Here is a 21,326-nt window from a genome sequence, read left to right on the forward strand (position 1 = left end):
TGTTCGATTAATTCCGTCTATATATCCAAAATGTCCATTTATGTGGCGCGTTTATCCAGAAAAACACTGGTTCCAACTTGAACAACGTGATTACAACATATCTCAAAAGTTACCTGTAAACTTTGCCAAAACATTTCAAACGACTTCGTTTTGAACAGGGCTACTTCTTCATTACACAAAGGACAAACCTCAACCAATTTTTAAAGACTGGTGACATCCAGTGGAAGCGGTAGGAACTGCAAGAAGGTCCCTTAGAAATCTGGATTCCCAATGAAAACCTCATTGAAAAGCAGGCAACCTCAAAAAAATAAATATATGAATGGTTTTTCCTCAGGGTTTCGCCTGCCATATAAGTTCTGCTATTCTCAGACATGATACAAACAGTTTTAGAGTCTTCAGAGTGTTTTCTATCCGAATCTACTAATAATATGAATATCTTATCTTCTGTGGATGAGTAGCAGGCAGTTGAATTTGGGCATGCATTTCATCCGGATGTGAAAATAATGCCCCCTGTCACCAAGAAGTTAAGCAAAATGCACCTGGAGAGGAAGGCAATGTTGGTAGTTTCCGGTTTATAGTCCCAGCTCTAGTACAGTACACAGTTGTTGCGCGGTATACTGGTACCTTGGTAATATCACGATACCGAAACGTCATACGGATACCAACATTTTAGAATACCGTATTACAGTTTCATATGATTCTGACATTTTCATCCCTACTGCTCTAAAGAACCTGCTGGTACCTGTTATAAAATGTTTTGTCAGTTTGTTTATAAATTCAGTTGAATTGAAGCAACAGCTACTAGTCTCTTGTATGCACAGGTACAATATCCACTTAACTTTTATACTCGCATCAGGTGTAGCAGCTGTAATCAGCCAGCCGCATCCCCTACCAGCCCTCTCACCTGCTTTCCCCCCCCCCCGTCCGCTCTTCATGCTTTTGTGAAGAATCAACAACAAGTGGGACACAATCATGAAGTGGAACGACATTTATTGGATATTTCAAACTTTTTTAACAAATCAAAAACTGAAAAATTCGGCGTGCAAAATTATTCAGCCCCCTTAAGTTAATACTTTTTAGCGCCACCTTTTGCTGCGATCACAGCTGTAAGTCGCTTAGGGTATGTCTCCATCAGTTTTGCACATCGAGAGACTGACATTTCCTTGCAAAACAGCTCGAGCTCAGTAAGGTTGGATGGAGAGCATTTGTGAACAGCAGTTTTCAGTTCTTTCCACAGATTCTCGATTGGATTCAGGTCTGGACTTTGACTTGGCCATTCTAACACCTGGATATGTTTATTTTTGAACCATTCCATTGTAGATTTTGCTTTATGTTTTGGATCATTGTCTTGTTGGAAGACAAATCTCCATCCCAGTCTCAGGTCTTTTGCAGTGCATTTATACGGAGACTTGATTACACACAGGTGGATTGTATTTATCATCATTAGTCATTTAGGTCAACATTGGATCATTCAGAGATCCTCACTGAACTTCTGGAGAGAGTTTGCTGCACTGAAAGTAAAGGGGCTGAATAATTTTGCACGCCCAATTTTTCAGTTTTTGATTTGTTAAAAAAGTTTGAAATATCCAATAAATGTCGTTCCACTTCATGATTGTGTCCCACTTGTTGTTGATTCTTCACAAAAAATACAGTTTTATATCTTTATGTTTGAAGCCTGAAATGTGGCAAAAGGTCGCAAAGTTCAAGGGGGCCGAATACTTTCACAAGGCACTGTATATATATATATATATTTTAGCTGGGATGTAGAACCAGATGCTGATGAGTCTTCTGTTGGTAGGTTTGTACATTGGAGCAGCCCGTAAAGCGAGCTATGTTGATGTATTGTATCATTGCATCACCTGTTGTAACCAAGAGCACAGACCATTCTGAGTAGACTTTGAGTTCACTGTCATGCAGCCTCGGTGTCGGATAGGGAAAGTGGAGCGCCGCTTCGCGACAGCCATGCTTGCAGCTTTACAGTAAATACAACGACTTCTCTAAACGGTTAAAAACATATGACCCATATTACCAAATGTTTTTTTTCTTTCTTTTGGGAGTAGCGCGCATTTTACACTGAACAAAAATATAAACGCAACATGCAACAATTTCATATTTGACTGAGTTACAGTTCAAATAAGGAAATCAGTCAATTTAAATAAATAAATTGGTCCCGAATCATTGGATCTCACATGACTGGGCAGGGTTACAGCCATGGGTGGGCCTTGGGGGGCATAGGCCTACCCACTTGGGGAGCCAGACCCAGTCTGGTTGTCTGTGGTTGTGAGGCCAGTTGGACGTACTGCCAAGTTCTCTAAAACTATGTTGGAGGCAGCTTATGGTTGAGAAATGAACCTTCAATTATCTGGTGATAGCTCTGTTGGACAAACCTGCAGGCAGCATGCCAATTCTGTTTGGTGCTTACGTTTTAAGATGGGACCAGTGTGTGTATGCATGTTTGAGAGAGACTGTTAACTGAAGCGTAAATAAGGTTTCATGCAGTGTTTTCCTCTTACTGACACAATGACATGCATATCATTATGCATGTACAGTGCATTCGGAAAGTATTCAGACCCCTTAACTTTTTCCACATTTTGTAACGTTACAGCCTTATCCTAAAATGGATTAAATTGTTTGTTTTTTTCTCATCAATTTACACACAATACCCCATAATGACAAAGCAAAACAGGTTTTTAGAAATGTTTGCAAATGTATTATACATTTTTCTTTATCACATTTACATAAGTATTCAGACCCTTTACTCTGTACTTTGTTGAAGCACCTTTGGCAGCGATTACAGCCTTGAGTCTTCTTGGGTATGACGCTACAAGCTTGGCACATCTGTATTTGGAGCTCTATCAGATTGGATGGGGAGTGTTGCTGCACAAATATTCTTTAGGTCTTTCCAGAGATGTTCGATCAGGTTCAAGTCCGGGCTCTGGCTTGGCCACTCAAGGACATTCTGAGACTTGTCCCAAAGCCACTCCTGCGTTGTCTTGGCTGTGTGCTTAGGGTTGTTGTCCTGTTGGAAGGTGAACCTTCACCCCAGTCTGAGGTCCTGAGCACTCTGGAGCAGGTTTTCATCAAGGATCTCGGTTCTTTTCTCCGTTCCTCTTTCCCTCGGTCTTTACTAGTCTCCCAGTCCCTGCTGCTGAAAAACATCCCCACAGCATGATGCTGCCACCATGCTTCACCGTAGGCATGGTGCCAGGTTTCCTCCAGGCGTGAGCTTGGCATACAGGCCAGAGTTCAATCTTCAAATCAAATGTATGTGTCACATACACAATCTTGGTTTCGTCAGACCAGAGAATATTGATTGTCATGGTCTGAGTCCTTTAGGTACCTTTTGGTTTACTCCAAGTAGGCTGTCATGTGCCTTTTTACTGAGGTGCTTCCGTCTGGCCACTCTACCATAAAGGCCTGATTGGAGTGCTGCAGAGATGGCTGTCCTTCTTGAAGGTTCTCCCATCTCCACAGAGGAACTCTGGAGCTCTGTCAGAGTGACCATAGGATTCTTGGTCACCTCCCTGACCAAGGACCTTCTCCCCGATTGCTCAGTTTTGCCGGGTGCCAGCTATAGGAAGAGTCTTGGTGGTTCCAAACTTCTTCCATTTATGAATGATGGAGGCCACCGTGTTCTCGGGGACCTTCAATATTGCAGAAATGTTTTAGTGCCATTCCCCAGATCTGTGCCTCGACACAATCCTGTCTCGGCACTCTACAGACAATTCCTTAGACCTTGTCATGTCCAATCAATTGAATTTAGCACAGGACTTGAGGATGAACAATTGAAACAGGATGCACCTGAGCTCAATTTCAAGGCTCATAGCAAAGGTTCTGAGTACTTATGCAAATAAGGTGTTTCTTATTTTTAAATTTGCAAACATTTCTAAACACCTGTTTTCAGTTTGTCATTATGGGGTATTGTGTGTAGATTGAGTTTCCTTTCTTTATTTAATCCATTTTTGAACAAGGCACTATAATTTACTGTACTGTACTGAACTCTACTTTACTGTGCTGGATTGTACTCTATTTTGCTGTACTTTGTTGTCCAAACTTGTAAAACAGACATCTGATTGGTACAGATTTGGTCTGGACCAACCAAATGTAGTATTTTTGTGTGGGGCAGAACTCATTAAAATAATACCCCAATATGCAAAGGAGGATCGTGCATATTTATACCTATTATATTCATATCCATAATTATGCATTTCTGTGTAGTACAGAACAGGAATCCATGATGAAATTCCTTTTAACGCAATTCCGTTACCGGGTGGAAGTCCACTTCACTTACTGTAGTTCAATAATCAATTCTTTCTGCAGACATTGACTCTTAATTCAGAGCAGATATTCTACAGAATTTCAGGAAAATGTGGACACAACATTTCTATGTGTTTTTTGTTGTTCTTTAACTAACTTTACTTCTGCCCAGTTCTTTCAGTAAATGTGTTTTTGTACATTTTTAAAAGTAATCCTTGTGCATAGAGTTGTATGTATGGTTTGTTAAATGTTGAAATCAAGGATTTTTGTTTTGCATACATTTTATGTGAGCGTCTGCCGTGGAATTGCCTGTAGACCCGAATCTGGCCTCTGAAGTTGTTGAATGATTACAGTCAAGTGGTAGGCAAGTCTACAAGCTGATTTATGTGATCGGCGGCCTCGTATGGAGTGTGTGTGACACAAACAGAGCCTTTTAAATGTGACTGTCACTATTTGTGTGATCCTCCTCACTTACTTTAGATGCTCCATTGGACAGCAAAAATGAACCCCCTACAGGCAAGTTTGGCTGTATTTGTGCACTGCATCTCTTTTTGCCAGTCTGCTGATGATGTTCTCGAGATGGATACTAAATTCACCCAGACAGGCCTATCAGCTCTGCAGATGTTACACTGGCCACAGTCACGACTGTTTGAACTACGCTAGAAGACAATACATTGACCTAGTTTTTGCATAATTGAATCATAGATTTAACCGAGAGGCATATTACCATAATAGCCTAGTAGCCTATATTTAGCTAGATAAACACATTAAATTATTATTATACACATGTTTAATTGTTGTCCATGATCTTGCACACACATTATTTTCTTTAAAACGTGTGTGTGTGTGTGTGTGTGTGTGTGTTCTGCTGAAGTGTAGTGCAAAGGCCTGATCTAGATTTTAGAGAGCTGTTTAGTAGGCTTGGGGGGTATACTGTATACCAGGGTATTTGAAAATAGCCACTGGATGTTTTTTTTAATACTGTTAACTTTCTTTGGCTTTTTTATTGTTATAAATTTGAATATTTGTAGCTACTTTTTCAGTAAATGGCAGTAGTCAACTTGTGCAATATGTTAGGAGATAAAGAACACTGTGTTCTTCAATTCTACTCTCACACAAGGGGCTCCTGAGTGGTGCAGCGGTCTACAGCACTGCATCTCAGTGCTAGAGGAGTCACTACAGTCCCTGGTTCAAATCCAGGCTGTGTCACATCTGTGATTGGGAGTCCCACAGTGTTGTCTGGGTTTGGCCAGGGTAGGCAGTCATTGTAAAAAATAATTTATTCTTAACTGACTTGCCTAGTTAAATAAAAGTTGACATTTTTTGGGGTTTGCTATTTTAGTTCGCTGTCTATCTAGGTGGTGAGCTTCTTCCAAAATCAAGCATTCACTTGGTAACAGTAGAGCATCCCCTTCTGGATCAAGTAATATTTGTGTGTGCAGCAGACTGTGAATAGCAATTTTGAGTTACTTGTATGACTTTATAAGCTGGAATGTCGTCTGTTCTGAAAATAGTTTAGGTCAGACTGTGAAATGTTTAGTTCGTTAGCATTCTCAATGGGATTTTACATGTACTTGTTAGCATTATTAACCTTTGGATTACAGAGGCTGTGTGGTTAGAAAATAGTGTTCAGTGGCGGTATTACTGAATATCCTGGTATGACAATCTGGATACCGCCCAAGCCTACTGTTTAGTTTGCACTGGAGCTGAGGAGACAGGTAGACAGACTAGGTTTTCCAGCACTGCGTGTGATTTTATTTATTAATGTCAGTCGACGTGGGTAACTTCCAGCTTTTGACGTCACTAACCTTTTCCCACAGCGGGGGACCTCGGCCTGCTGTGCAGTACAACCATGTGTTCTTATAACTGAACTGCCTGATTTTAGCAACAGCAGCACATTAAGGCCCCTCCCCTGTCCGCCAGCTCTTCTAATTGGGCTGCTTTGGGTGGTGGCTGGACGTGGCAGTTCTCTATTGGGGTGGCGGGTTTCCTCTGTGTTTGTTGCAATGTGACAGAGATTCACCGCTGTGGTTAGATGGGAGGCTTCCTGTGGCACTCACTCTTACCTGGTGTCTCTCCTCTGCTTCCTGAAGGGTGGCTAAGGAAATGCGCAGGTCAAGACACAAGCCTCATCTCCAAAGCCACGCAGTCACACCACAGAGGTTCTCGCTCCAACCCTAATCTAGGGCACCTGATTCTAATAATTAGCTGGTTAATAAACTGAATCAGGTTAGTTACAACTCGGGTTTGAGTGACAATCTACATGAGGGTAGTTTGTTAGCCCTGGTCTAATGAAAACGAGTTTCTTATTAATTTATTAATTAGAACTTTTCTGTCAGTTCTTCAACAGTTTAATGTTTTGAGGAGCACTTTTGTATTGAATTCCATTGTAACGTTGAGCTACTAGCTGGGGGATTCTCACGAAACTGGCACTTGACCCACCAAAAAGTACCATCAAAAATAACATTTCCAACATAATTCCTCTTGGATCACTAAGATTTAGGATCTGCATTTATCTATTTCATAATTATTGTGTTTATTGATCAGATATTATATCTTTTCACTACTACCAGTGCAAAAATTCTCATTACCGCAAGTCCAAAAAAATCAATTTCAAATGTAAAAACCTATATTGCTTATGTAAAGGCCTGAGTTAAACAGAACACTGATAGGAATTCCTTTTAAAATTACATTAAAATGTTGTAATTTCTCATTACCACAACAAACTTTTCTGATTATAGTTGTTTTTGTCATCACTTCATGTTAGGTTTATGTACACACATTTGGATAAAGAACAAAAGACACACCACAGATTAAGCCAAAATTACTAAACTATGCATTTTATTTTTCTGAAAATTTCCTTAATATTGGTGCATTCTGGGTAATGGTGAGCTGGTTTCAGAGATGAGACTGCATGTTTCGGACTGTTGCGTAGTTTTCTATTGGAAAAACTGCACTGAGCTGTATTAGAGATTCAGTAACCCAATAGATCAAATTGTTATTTGTTTATCCCAAATTACTTGCATAATTCTAAAATCACTGATCTTAATACAATTGACTAAAATACAACGTATTTTAGCATATGTATTTTCAAAAGTCAAATGTGGACTTAAGCATAAAAAGTGACTTTTTTATAGGAATGGTTATTTCTCCAAGGTCTTAACAGGTAGTACTGGTGTATTAGGATGTGGATATGTGTGGTTCTAAGGTACTTTAGATGCATTTCTAAATTGAATGGAATCCTTTGGGCAAATGGCATAACATGACATGCCTATAAAGTATCTAAATATGTGGGGTATGGACCAAGACTGTATTGGGAAATCAAACAACAGTATAGGCACGTGCTAAAACAGTCACAATGAGGGATATCCTCCTTTAAGAGGTGGGATTTCTCTTTGCTGAAACATATTCTAGATTGTGGCTTTAAGTAAATTTAAAATGGTGTTTATACACCCATATTTCTTGACAACCTCTGTTAAACATCAGTTATTTGATTAAGTAATCTATACAGTAGGTGTAAGCAGTGGTCCTAGTAAATAAAATAAGCAGCACCGCACAACCATTGACTATATGTTAGAATTTACTTATTCTCATTACCGAAAAGGACCGAAAAATTATGCAGTAATGAGAAATTTGTTTCCAGTAAAGAGAGTCCCTTAACTTAATCTGCAAGTAGTAGGAGACAGCCAATGAGTCAGCAAACAATTGACTTCATTGCTAAAGCCCATTCATTTCTAGGCCTATGGCGGTCATGAAATTGTCAGCCGGTTATTGTCACACACAAGTCTACCGGTCTCCCCATAATTGATCGATGATTGGCATAAAAAAATTTAGCATCTCCAGGCCTCCTCATGCAAATCAAATCAAACTTTATTTGTCACATGCAACAAGTGTAGATCTTACCGTGAAATGCTTACTTACAAGCCCTGAACCAACAATGCAGTTCAGTAAAGAGTTAAAATATTTACCAAATAAACTAAAGTAAAAAAATAAATAACAAGGTTATATACAGGGGGTACCGGTACCGAGTCAATGTACGGAGGTACAGGTTAGTTGAGGTCATTTGTACATGTAGGTAGAGGTGAAGTGACTATGCGTAGATAATAAACAGCGAGTAGCAGCTGTGTAAAAACAAATGGGGTCAATGTAAGTAGTCTGGGTGGCCATTTGAAGAATTGTTCAGCAGTCTTATGGCTTGGGGGTAGAAGCTGTTGAGGGGCCTTTTGGTCCTAGACTTGGCAGTCCGATACCGCTTGTCTTGCGGTAGCAGAGAGAATAGTCTATGACTTGGGTGACTGGAGTCTTTGACCATTTTTGGGGCTTTCCTCTGACATTGCCTAGTGTATATAGGTCCTGTATGACATGAAGTGTGGTCCCAGTGATGTACTGTGCCGTACACCCAGTGATGTACAAGCCACTGATTCACGGCTTTGGAAAATCTACATTTTTAAAAGGTCTAATAAATCTATGTAATATACACCATCAAATCAAAGTTTATTTGTCACGTGTGCCCAATACAACAGGTGTATGTAGACCTTACAGTAAAATGCTTACTTACAGGCTCTAACCAATAGTGCAAAAAAGGTATTAGGTGAACAACAGGTAAGTAAAGTAAAGATACACACTATTTATTTATTTTAGTCAGGTCGAAAGAAACGTATGAAGAAAATGTATTTCAGAGGAATAGGCTTGTTTAATTGAGCTGACAAGATATCCTTATGTCTCATGCCATTTTTTAAAATGTGATTTTATAGTAAGAAGAATATAATATAACTTAGCTGAATCAAATAGAAAGGATATTTTTCCCATTATAGAGCGAGTGGGCATATAAAGTGTCTATGTCGAGCGTAAAAGTGATCATAGATCCTATGTGCTAGATTTATTTGTCAACTTTAGTTGTGAATGATACAAACATTTAGAATGTCTTAGGAATCAACACATATGGGCTGCATGATGTGACTTGACTATTTAAGAAAGTAGCAAAAAAAAAACTCTGTTCCTTGCCTCAGGCTTCACAGCTGTTCTCTCATCAAGTGATCATATTTTCACCAATCAGACTATTCTCAAATTAATCTAATCTTAACCAATTTTACATATTAGTATTGAATTAAATTTCCCATTTATCAAAGGGGCAGGGGGGGAAATACAAGCCATCTGTATGCATTCGAATAGCGAATGGAGGCCACGCTTTCCACATCATTTTTCATAGCAGGGCATGTGCTTCATATGAGTAGCTGATGAATACATTTAAGAACACTTAATTCACTCCAAGCATCAACCACTGTTTGAGGAGCATGATCTCGCTGCCCGACAGGTGATATTCCATCCGCACTCTTTATGCCATAGGCTCTCCATGTTTTTTGCAACAAAACATATTTCTCTAAACTGTTGACAGCCTGTCAGCGTGGTCGAGAAAGGAATAAAGGAGAGAGCAGTTGGAAACGCATGATGCTGAGATTCTGTATAGCTGAAAGTCGTGTCACCCAATTCATTATGGAAATGTTAACAATGCCCGGTTACTAGGCTATTCAAAATCAAATACGGCACCGCAGTACCTCCAGGCTCTGATCAGGCCCTACACCCAAACAAGGGCACTGCGTTCATCCACCTCTGGCCTGCTCGCCTCCCTACCACTGAGGAAGTACAGTTCCCGCTCAGCCCAGTCAAAACTGTTCGCTGCTCTGGCCCCCCCAATGGTGGAACAAACTCCCTCACGACGCCAGGACAGCGGAGTCAATCACCACCTTCCGGAGACACCTGAAACCCCACCTCTTCAAGGAATACCTAGGATAGGATAAAGTAATCCTTCTCACCCCCCCTTAAATGATTTAGATGCACTATTGTAAAGTGGCTGTTCCACTGGATGTCAGAAGGTGAATTCACCAATTTGTAAGTCGCTCTGGATAAGAGCGTCTGCTAAATGACTTAAATGTAAATGTAAATACAAATGTACTAATTGAAGGCTTACTGTAAGCCACCCTGCACAATCAATGAACCAACAGCATCGCCTAGGGCTATACAGTGCATTTGGAAATGTTACATAAGTAATATAACATAAGTATTCAGACCCTTTACTCGGTACTTTGTTGAAGCACCTTTGGTAATGATTACAGCATTGGGTCTTCTTGGGTATAACGCTACAAGCTTGGCACACTTGTATTTGGGAAGTTTCTCCCATTCTTCTCTGAGAATCCTCTCAAGCTCTGCCAGGTTGGATGGGGAGCATTGCTGCACAGATATTTTCAGGTCTCTCCAGAGATGTTCAAGTCCGGGCTCTGGCTGGGCCACTCAAGGACATTCAGAGTCTTGTCCCGAAGCCACTCCTGCGTTGTCTTGGCTGTGTGCTTAGGGTCATTGTCCTGTTGGAAGGTGAACCTTCACCCAGTCGGAGGTCCTGTGTGCTCTGGAGCAGGTGTTCATCAAGGATCTCTCTGTACTTTGCTCCGTTCAACTTTCCCTTGATCCTGACTAGTCTCCCAGTCCCTGCAGCTAAAAAATATCCCCAGCATGATTTTGCAACCACCATGCTTCACCGTAGGGATGGTGCCAGGTTTCTTCCAGATGTGACGCTTGGCATTCAGGCCAAATAGTTCAATCTTGGTTTAATCAGATCAGAGAATCTTGTTTCTCTTGGTCTAGGAGTTTGCCAAAAGGCACATAAAGGACTCTTAAACTGGCTGTTGTGCCTTTTTATGAAGTAGTGGTTTTGTCTGCCACTTCACCATAAAGGCCCTATTTGTGGAGTGCTTCAGAGATGGTTGTCCTTCTGGAAGGTTCTTTCATCTTCAGAGGAACTCTGGAGCTCTGTCAGAGTGACCATCAGGTTCTTGGTTACCTTCCTGACCAAGGCCCTTCTCCCCGATTGCTCAGTTTGGCCGGGCGGCCAGCTCTAGGAAGAGCCTTGGTGGTTCCAAACTTCTTCCATTTAACAAGGATGGAGACCACTGCGTTCTTGAGGACCTTCAATGCTGCAGAAATGTTTTGTTACCCTGCCCCAGATCTGTGCCTCGACACAATCCTGTCTCGGAGTCCTACGGACAATTCCTTCAACCTGATGGCTTGGTTTTTGCTCTGACATACGCTGTCAACTGTGGGACCATATATATATACCTGTTATAAATGTTGTAAATGGAATTGATTGGACATGACTTGGAAAGGCACACCACTGTCTATATATATATATATATCTCGACAGTGGTGTGCCTTTCCAAGTCATGTCCAATCAATTCCATTTACAACAGGTAGACTCCAATCAAGTTGTAGAAACATCTCAAGGATGATCAATCGATATCGGATGCACCTGAGCTCAATTTTGAATCTCAGAGCAAAGGGTCTGAATACTTATCTAAATACTTTATTTTTAAAATATTTTATTCATAAATAAATGTGAAAGCTTTTCTAAAATCCTGTTTTTCGCTTTGCCATTATGGGGTAAACGTGTGGAGATTTTTTAAAAATTGTATTTAATCCAATTTAGAATAAGGCTGTAACGAAACAAAATGTGCTGAAGGGTTCTGAATACTTTCCGAGTGCACTGTACTTTCTCTCCCGGACTCATGGATAGAAAGTCTGGAGCGTAGCATGAGGTAACCAGTCCATCCAGTATGCATCATATTACAGTAAACACTCAAATGTGTTTACGAGAGTTTGTTTAATTTTGGAGTATTGGCTAGACAAATTATGTACCAAAGACAACTTAAATCTATGTTTTTGCATGTTTTCCAGCTGTGCGTAATATGCGGTAGGCTATGTATTGTATTACAGCACAATGATCATTTTAATTCAGGCTTTTCTTTCTGGCTTGCGCTCATAAGCCTATGCATAAGCTCTAATATACTATAGGTGTTTTTGAATTCATCACATTAGAAAGCATTGCCCATTTTGTTGTGTTAGGCATCTACAACCATGTTTTACACTGTTTCAACCTGCTGTTGAACTTCTGATTATTGATCATCACAGTGAGGTACATTTTAAAAGTAAGAGACGCCTACTGTTTTGATGATAAGTGTATGCTGTGCTTTTCAATTGTGACATCAATGCAAACAGTGGTTAGAGGGACAATAGAGCCCGGAGTACCAGGCCATTAGGACCTGATGGTAGTTAGCAAGTTGGGTAATACCAAAGCATGTCCAGAGTGCATAAATGGAGATTACCATGTCACATGGAATTTTACTGCGGTCATGACTCATGACATCCTGTGTGGCAGTAATATGGTCACTACAACACCCCTATGCATGCCTCTATGTTGGTAAGTTAATGGATCTCTTAAGTTTTTCCCAATTTTAGTTATTTTTGTTGTTTTCGCTAATGAGAAGGTCAAGTGTCGTGAAGGGGTTGTTTGAGAATACAATCCTTATTCTGGAGTTATAGCCACTAAGTGAAGAAATTAAAGGAACTTGTGCTCCTCCAAAGACTACTTCTGTAGATCAGGAGTCTTAAACGTTTTTAGTCTGGGACCCAAATGAGAAATTCTGTGTTTTCCTGGGACCCAATCTTAGGAAAATATGCAACTACACATAAATATTGGTACATTTCATTGCCCTTAAGCCTAAAACATATGCAATATAGACAAAAACAAATAACAATGACATTTTTATTTTCCCGTATTAAAACACTCTTACATATTTGTCTACGTTGGAACTGTTACTGTTAAAATACAATAAATAAATTAATTCTGAACTGGAATAAACAGATTAATCACGTCACACAGATGTGGACCCGAAAACACACACACACAGTCCTAATGAGAGCATGTCTATTCTGGGCTCTGTTTTTGACAGTGTAACACTGAGGTTATGCTCAGCCTTGAAACAGTTTCTGTTCTGAACAACCCAGAACTGTGTGAGTGTTTGCCTCAAAAAGCATCTCGCTTCAATCAGTTTATTCCAGTTAAGAATAAAAAATATGATTCTATTTTAACAGCAACAGTTCCAACCTAGACTAGTTTTCAACAATAATTTCTACAGTGAAATGTACAGTGTGCCTGATCATTTCTACAGTGAAATGTACAGTGGGCCCGATAATTTATCTGTATTGTTACTTAAGGCTGCACATCCGTAGCTACTTTGCTTTGGTGAATGTTAGCGATTAGCTGTGTACAAGGCCAGGGGATTGAGTTTTTCAAACATCTACTACTATGAGAGTTAGTTAGTACTCCCTTATTTCTGCTTATCAACACCTGTTATAAAATTACAACAATGTCTTGCTAGCTGACTAACTTTTCCACTGTCAAATCACTGTTTCCTGAAGCATTCTGCCCTGTTCTGAAAGAACTTCCTGGGTTTACCATCATGCTGTGGTTGTTTGGTCAGGACTTGTCATTTATTAATTTGTTCGTTATGAGAGACTCATTACTAAACTCTTCACCGCACAAAACACACTGTGGGCGCTCCTCGTTATACATTTGTATGAAAGAGATTCATCACTGTATATTTTTTGGTTCCTGACAATTGAGCTCCGTCAGAACTTGTGGCTAGCATGAGTCCATTTGATGACAGCGGTGAGTGATGGCGATTGGGGATGCGTAGTCATTGGCAGATGGCGCATCATCTGCTGCTGAACGACAGCGCTGCATCGTGTGTGTTGCAGTGATCTTCAAGAAAACTGCTGTAAACTGCGAAGCACATCGGCAACTCCCTCTCACTCACGCAGCTGGCAGACTGAGCAGAGACCGCTGATGCACTTGGCCAATAGCCATTGCACGGCAGACAATGCCACCCTGTCTGATGTTCAGACTCTGCTTGCAGATGTAAGAGATCTGTACTGCTCTTCCCCCTTCACTGTTGCTCCAAGCAGAGGAAACTGCAGTTCTGAAATGCATCAAAAGTGTGAAGACTTCTGCCTTAAGCCCATACACGCCCAGAGTACATGTTGGACACTAAGTATGCTGTCTCCGTTTGAGGAGTAATCGGAATGGCCGATTTTTAATTAGGGACGATTTCAAGTCTTCACAACAATCAGAAATCAATATTTTTGGGTGCCGATTTTGATTATTTTTTTACACCTTTATTTAATTAGGCAAGTCAGTTAATAACACATTCTTATTTTCAATGACGGCCTAGGAACGGTGGGTTAACTGCGTCGTTCAGGGGCTGAACGACAGATTTTCACCTTGTCGGCTCGGGGGAGACAATCTTGCAACCTTACAGTTAACTAGTCCAACGCAATAATGACCTACCTCTCTCGTTGCACTCCACAAGGAGACTGCCTGTTACGCAAATGTAGTAAGCAAGTTAAGTTGCTAGCATTAAATGTATCTTAGTAAAAACAATCAATCATAATCACTAGTTAACTACACATGGTTGATATTACTAGATATTATCAGTGTGTCCTGCGTTATCTGACTGAGCATACAAGCATACAAGTATCTGACTGAGCGGTGGTAGGCAGAAGCAGGCGCGTAAACATTCATTCAAACAGCACTTTCGTGCATTTTGCCAGCAGCTCTTCGTTGTGCTTCAAGCTTTGCACTGTTTATGACTTCAAGCCTATCAACTCCCGAGATGAGCCTGGTGTAACTGAAGTGAAATGGCTGGCTAGTTAGCGCGCGGTAATAGCGTTTCAAACTTCACTCGCGCTGAGCCTTGGGGTGGTTGTTTCCCTTGCTCTGCATGGGTAACGCTGCTTCGATGTGGTGGCTGTTGTGTTGCTGGTTCGAGCCCAGGGAGGAGCGAGGAGAGGGATGGAAGCTATACTGTTACACTGGCAACACTAAAGTGCCTATAATAAGAACATCCAATAGTCAAAGGTTAATGAAATACAAATAGTATAGAGGGAAATAGTCCTATAATAACTACAACCTAAAACTTCTTACCTGGGAATATTGAAGACTCACGTTAAAAGGAACCACCAGCTTTCATATGTTCTCATGTTCTGAGCAAGGAACTTAAACATTAGCTTTCTTACATAGCACATATTACACTTTTACTTTCTTCTCCAAAACTTTGTTTTTGCATTATTGAAACCAAAGTGAACATGTTTCATTATCTATTTGAGGCTAAATTGATTTTATTGATGTATTATATTAAGTTAAAATAAGTGTTAATTCAGTATTGTTGTAATTGTCATTATTACAAATACAATTTTATTTTTAAATCGCCCGATTTTAAATCGGTATCAGCTTTTTTGGTCCTCCAATAATCAGTATAGGCTCTGAAAAATCATTGGTCGACCTCTAGTTTCCGCCACCTTGGCCTGGATGAGGTCAAGGTTCTTGGCAGTCTGGCGAAGTGCACTTCCAAGCAAGGGCTTTGGGATGGAGATGCAATATGGCAGTGGTGCCAACATATCTCATCAGCCACCTGGTGGAAGGGACTTTGTGGATCTGAGGCTCTTTCCCCTGTTGCTTCCATCATCCTCCAAGTCCCACCAACATCAGTCACCTCAGAGCGCAACTGGTCTTTGTTTGGGAACACACACCAAAGCACACAACAGGCTGACCAATACAAAGGTTGAAAAATTGGTGGCCATCCGTTTGATTTTGAGGCTTTTTGAGCCTGATAACGAGCCATCCTCAACAAGGTTGGAAAGTGACAGTGAAGATGAGGCCTCAGAGTCTGATGTTCAAGAGGTGGACATTGTGGAGTTCCAGGGAGAAGACATGGAAGCCTGAGGGAAGACAACCAAAACTTTAGTATCTAGACTCTCATTTTACAGATGTATGTTGAAATCGTTTTTGGGAGATGCGATGGATCATATTCCCTTTTGTTCAATGACATCATCCCATGTGATGTGTCAAATTGAATTAAAGTTAAATTCGTAACAATTTTTTTTCTATTGGAAAGATTTAATCATTTGTAATTGTCTACTTATGATAAGGTTAAATGTTTGTTTCTGTTTCCATATGATAGGGTAAATATATCCAATGCAAACATCTACATTTTAAATTGTATAAATATTAATGTGCATATTCCTGTTAATTCCCACGAAAAGTTCCCCAAAATGTGCAACCCTAATCAAGGGTGAATAAAGCATTTATTTAAAAAATAGAGTTTTTATAGCAAGTGTTACGGTAATGAGAAACATTTCCAGTGTTTTCATGTAATACGTATTATAATTGAATGTAGACTTCAACTAGTATCCAAGTTTAATGATTTAAGGACAAACACCATGTATGTTATTCAAATAAGTTTTGTTTTTGTTTATAAAATGACCTGAATTGAATGAGATATACCAGGGCCTTGTCTGGCTGAGCTCATGCCCAGGTTGCTGCTGTATTTTGGCAGGCTACTTTTACAGTCACATGAAGAGTGCACCATCATGGCTTGGGATCATTTTTCATATATGCTAGCAAGTTTGGATTCCACAGCAGTAGCAGCAGCAGGCTGCTAGTGTGCCTCCTCACTAATCACAGAGCCAGGGCCTATTTTTGTCCCTGTAAAACACCAACAAGCACTGACCCTGCTTATTTTGCGTGATTGATCAGATAGATGCCCCAGACATCAATACTGTGGCTTGGTACAAAGGTGATTGTTTATAAGGGACTTGGATGTCAATAGATTACAGTAGCAACTATGTGCAGTAAAGGACTTTGGAAAATTATATTCCTAGTTGCTGTGGTTTTAGACGAGACCAGGGTTGTTGTGGCGATTTATCTGGTTGAATCTTTTCAGGTTTTCCAGTACATTTCCTCCCGTTGTATTTTCTGCAATGTTCAGCTGACTGAAGTCCCTCTTGCATGTCATTAGTCATTCAGCAGAGTGGCGGTAGTGCTGACTGCTATGTTCTGTCCTCTGTGGTCTACTCTGCGATGCCACATGCGCCAAGAAGGACTAACTGTCTATTTTGGTGTTGCTTCCGATGCAATGGCTTTTGCCTCGCAATTACACCCGCAGCCAGCCACGCTTTAACTCTCCAACTCTCTACAGCCTCACTTCAGCGGAGGAGCTGTGAACTAACTCAAAGGGCACAAGCTCTCAGGGTGAAATTGAATAACCACCACACAGTGTGTTCAATCTCCAAGTGTTGTGCAAACTCATGTAGCTTCTAGGCCCAAGCTATGGCTGAGGTGGACGAGTCACCAAAGCAAAGCCTCCCCAGCAGCACTGGAGCGTTTTAAGATGTAGCCTTTGAATAGCATTGAGATTTTGCTGTTCCTAATAGTTGTTGCATGTGAATGGCTCCCAGATTATGCTATTCCCAGTAGGCCATCTAAAACAGCAACACAACAAAAAGAGCCTAATGCTAAATTAATTTCCTCCCAAACTATTATCCCCACCGCAAGAGCGGTTATATAAAGGAGGAATGTGAAGATGTAGGCTAATCTCCAAAAAGTGTCAGGTTACATAAAGGAGAAAGGCAGAGCTTCAAGGATGTGAAGTGAATGTGGCTGTTTTGAGTAACACAAATAAAACCTGAACTTTCAGTGAGCTATCTCTTACAGCTAGCCTGTAGCAGACAGCAAGAATGGCCCATGGTAGTTTCAGCCTGTAATTCTACCCTATCTGTTCCAACAGGGAGGCCACCTGCTACATGTTCAGGCTACTAAATACTGTAATATTGTGTTGATTGAAAATTGAACTTATGTTGATCTGTGTTTCACCTTGCTCTGATGTGGTGTCTCTACAGCAGGCCAATGAAGCCCTCCACCACCAGCACCAGGTGTCCCAGAACAGCCTGCTGCCGCTGCTCAACTCTGGGAGTGAGCCGGTGGACCAGAAGCCTGTAATGCCCATCCTCCTGGACCAGAAACCCCCTGCCAGCGCCGCCGAGCTCCTGAAAGACAATGTGGCCTGCGGGACTGGCAGCGGCAGGGGACCCATGCCCGTAGTGAAGAAGGAGCACAAGAGCAAGACACCCTTCATCTGTGGCTACTGCAACAAGGCCTTCCGTGACAGCTACCACCTGCGTCGCCACGAATCCTGCCACACGGGTGTCAAGATGGTGTCCCGGCCCAAGAAGACGGCTCAGACAGCCCCCACCATGGTGCCTCTCATCTCCACCCTGCCCAGGGAGAATAGTGGGCAGCCCTCCTACATATCCACCATCGCAGGCATCCTCACCACGGCCACCCCCTCTGTGTCTTCAGCCTCCAGCATCATGTCTCCAGCCTCTATGATCAATATACCCCAGCAGAGCCAGTCCAAAAGGCCTGCCAAGCCAGTGAAGAAGAACCACGGCTGTGAGATGTGTGGCAAGGCCTTCCGAGATGTCTACCACCTGAACCGTCACAAGCTGTCCCACTCGGACGAGAAGCCCTACGAGTGCCCCATCTGCCAGCAGCGTTTCAAGAGGAAGGACCGCATGACCTACCACGTACGCTCTCACGACGGTGGAGTCCACAAGCCCTATGTCTGTTCCGTGTGTGGAAAAGGCTTCTCCAGGTAGGCCCCAGGCCCAATCATGCACATTCACATCCACTCGCCAGCTGCCATACATTTCAAGTATAAGTGCTTGCTATATATTACAAACTCAACTAATTCAGATCATGTAGGTATACGGTTCTATAGAGTGTTAAACAAGCACTTATAGAGATACACTCTCCATCTCAGTGCATGACCATCAGTTGCTCAATATGACATTAACGTGGTGCACGTCCCATTTGGCTGCTGCCCTCACGGATTTATAGTAGCGTTGAATGCTCTTGACTCAGTGCCTTTGTGGTCCCCAGCATGTTTAAACAGTCACGCTTTAGAGTGCAGTTCAACTCCAGCGTCCAGAAGTTCCCCCCTGCGAGGACAGGCATGCAGACAGAGAGGAGTGAGGCAGGGGGAGGGGAAAGGCGGCTTTGATTTGTGCGTCATGCTGTGGTTCCCGCCAGCTCATCAACCCTTCCCCAGGGAATGCCATTTAAAACAGACCTAGGAGGCAGGAGCCTGGGATTTCCTCTTTTACACACACACACACACACACACACACACAGCGGATCCCATTCTGCTCCTGTGCTGCTGCTTAAGGCCGTTACACACTTTACTCAAACGCAGCGACGGGTGTTGTTTTCTATAGTTCTACATACTTTTGTGCGCCCAAAATGTATACCATGCTCCATCACTCTGTTTGCATAGGTTTTGTGCCCTTTACAGGGCCCGGTTTGTTTTAAGTCTAACCCACCTGGAATGACGGTTCATTCCGTTCTTTCCAGGTATAGCCAACAGTGGCCTTGTAAGATTTCCTCTTTCAACATTTACTGCAACATCCACTCACTACTTCCAGCTATGCGTCACTAGTAATCTGTGGGCATGAGTGAATGGCAAATTGACTTCGCTTTCCAAGAAGCAAAGGGCTCCTCTTACAGCTTGTTTAAAACAGTACTGTAGCAATGAGGTTTGTGCAGTAGGCTACAGTATAGGCCCAATACATTATCGCTGCATATTGGCTTTGCTTTATTTGTCCTGTTTGTTTGCTGGGCTGATGGTGTCTGCATCTGATGGTCAGTGTAAGGAAAGAGCAGCAGACGTCCCTGGTGTCTGCATCTGATTGTCAGTGTAGGGAAAGAGCAGCAGACGTCCCTGGTGTCTGCAGCAGACGTCCCTGGTGTCTGCATCTGATGGTCAGTGTAGGGAAAGAGCAGCAGACGTCCCTGGTGTCTGCATCTGATGGTCAGTGTAGGGAAAGAGCAGCAGACTGAGCTCTCACTTTCCACCGCTGACACTGACCAAAAAGGGACATCAGTCTTCCAGCTGATGGCGAAACTCATGTCGCGCCGCATTATTTCTACCTCATGCACAAATTCATGTTAGTTCTATGAACAGAGAAAGTGAAATATTCCTCGATATAAAATCATTTACGCAAATCGATAAACTTTCCTGCTCATTCATTCATTACAGCTGCAGTGTTGGTTGTAGTGTGAGTGAAAGTAGGAAGAATATGCATTTTATGGCATTGTGTTGAATAAAAAGTGCTGAGAGTGCTGAGCAAGAACTTAAACATGAACTCACTGATAAAAACAGCTGTTCTTTGCTGTATTCATTGAGTCTCTCTAATCTTATTATTATTATGATTTTTTTATCTGTCGATTTTGCTTTAGTTTTCTTTTACGCCTGCTATGTTACTGCAGACATGGTAATCTGAGTCATCCGATTTGGCCAGCGGTAGGCCTATAGTGCGCTTGATTTGCTCTCTGGGCCCGCTGGGGAGGTGGACACATGAAATGGTTCAAAATGAGAACACTTCGCCGACCCGGTGTGCATTGCAACGGAACCGGGTAATCGAGTACATTATTAATCACATACAACTAATCGTTAGAGTTTTCTCTACAATATTATAACCTTAATGTGCTTTTACTTAACTGATTAAATTAAGGGGAAATGGTTTTATTGGATTTCTGTTAAAACGCTCAGAAAAAGTAATACAATTCCATGTGAATTCACAATGCAGATGGTCTGTCGTGCTTCCTGCGGAGAGAGAAAATGTTATAATTTATGATGCTGCTGCACTTGCTTTTCACGAGAGGGGCGAGTGTAGCTTTTTGTTGTCGCCCAATCACAAGTCATGTGGCAAGTTAAGATTTCAGTACCGGCTCCGAAGCAGCATGTGTGTGCTACATGTTGTGTCTGTAGAGTTGCTAGGGCAACGGGCCTGCCTGCTCTGCTCGGAGAACAGGACGAGAGCACCAAGATGGTGGCAGCTGTACAAATAACTCATCCAAAGGGCTTTGACTTCTCAAACACAGCAGAAAGCTAACACAATATGATTCCCCGTCATCTTAATTCAGCCACTCACTTAGATCAAATAGCAAGCTAATCTTAGGTGTGTGTTTTTCACACAGGAAAACAATAAAATAAAATACATTTCACCTTTTTATTTAACCAGTTGGGCCAGTTGAGAACAAGTTCTCATTTACAACTGCGACCTGGCCAAGATAAAGCAAAGCAGTGCCACTAAAAACAATAGAGTTACACACAAACAAATGTACAGTCAATAACAGTAGAAAAATATACGTACAGTGTGTGCAAATGTAAAAGAGTAAGGATGTAAGGCAATAAATCGGCCACTGAGGCAAAATAATTACAATTTAGCATTAACACTGGAGTAATAAATGTGCAGATGATGATGTGCAAGTAGAGATACTGGGGTGCAAGAGGATAAGTAACAATATGGGAATGAGGTAGTTTGGTGTGCTATTTACAGAT

At 41.6% G+C, this 21,326-nt stretch overlaps 1 protein-coding gene across 2 annotated transcripts in view; it reads left to right on the plus strand.

The window, feature by feature from the left end:
- The window catches only part of LOC135550492 (vascular endothelial zinc finger 1-like), a 44,790-nt gene that overhangs the window by 11,591 nt on the left and 11,873 nt on the right, over positions 1-21,326 (plus strand). For both annotated transcript variants that reach the window (XM_064981366.1, XM_064981367.1), the window contains exon 2: positions 17,824-18,578. In XM_064981366.1, the coding sequence (XP_064837438.1) occupies positions 17,824-18,578 (755 nt within the window). The remainder of the gene's footprint in view (positions 1-17,823; positions 18,579-21,326) is intronic.

The sequence above is a fragment of the Oncorhynchus masou genome, chromosome 12, assembly GCF_036934945.1.
Source record: "Oncorhynchus masou masou isolate Uvic2021 chromosome 12, UVic_Omas_1.1, whole genome shotgun sequence".
In the NCBI taxonomy this organism is placed as follows: domain Eukaryota; kingdom Metazoa; phylum Chordata; class Actinopteri; order Salmoniformes; family Salmonidae; genus Oncorhynchus; species Oncorhynchus masou.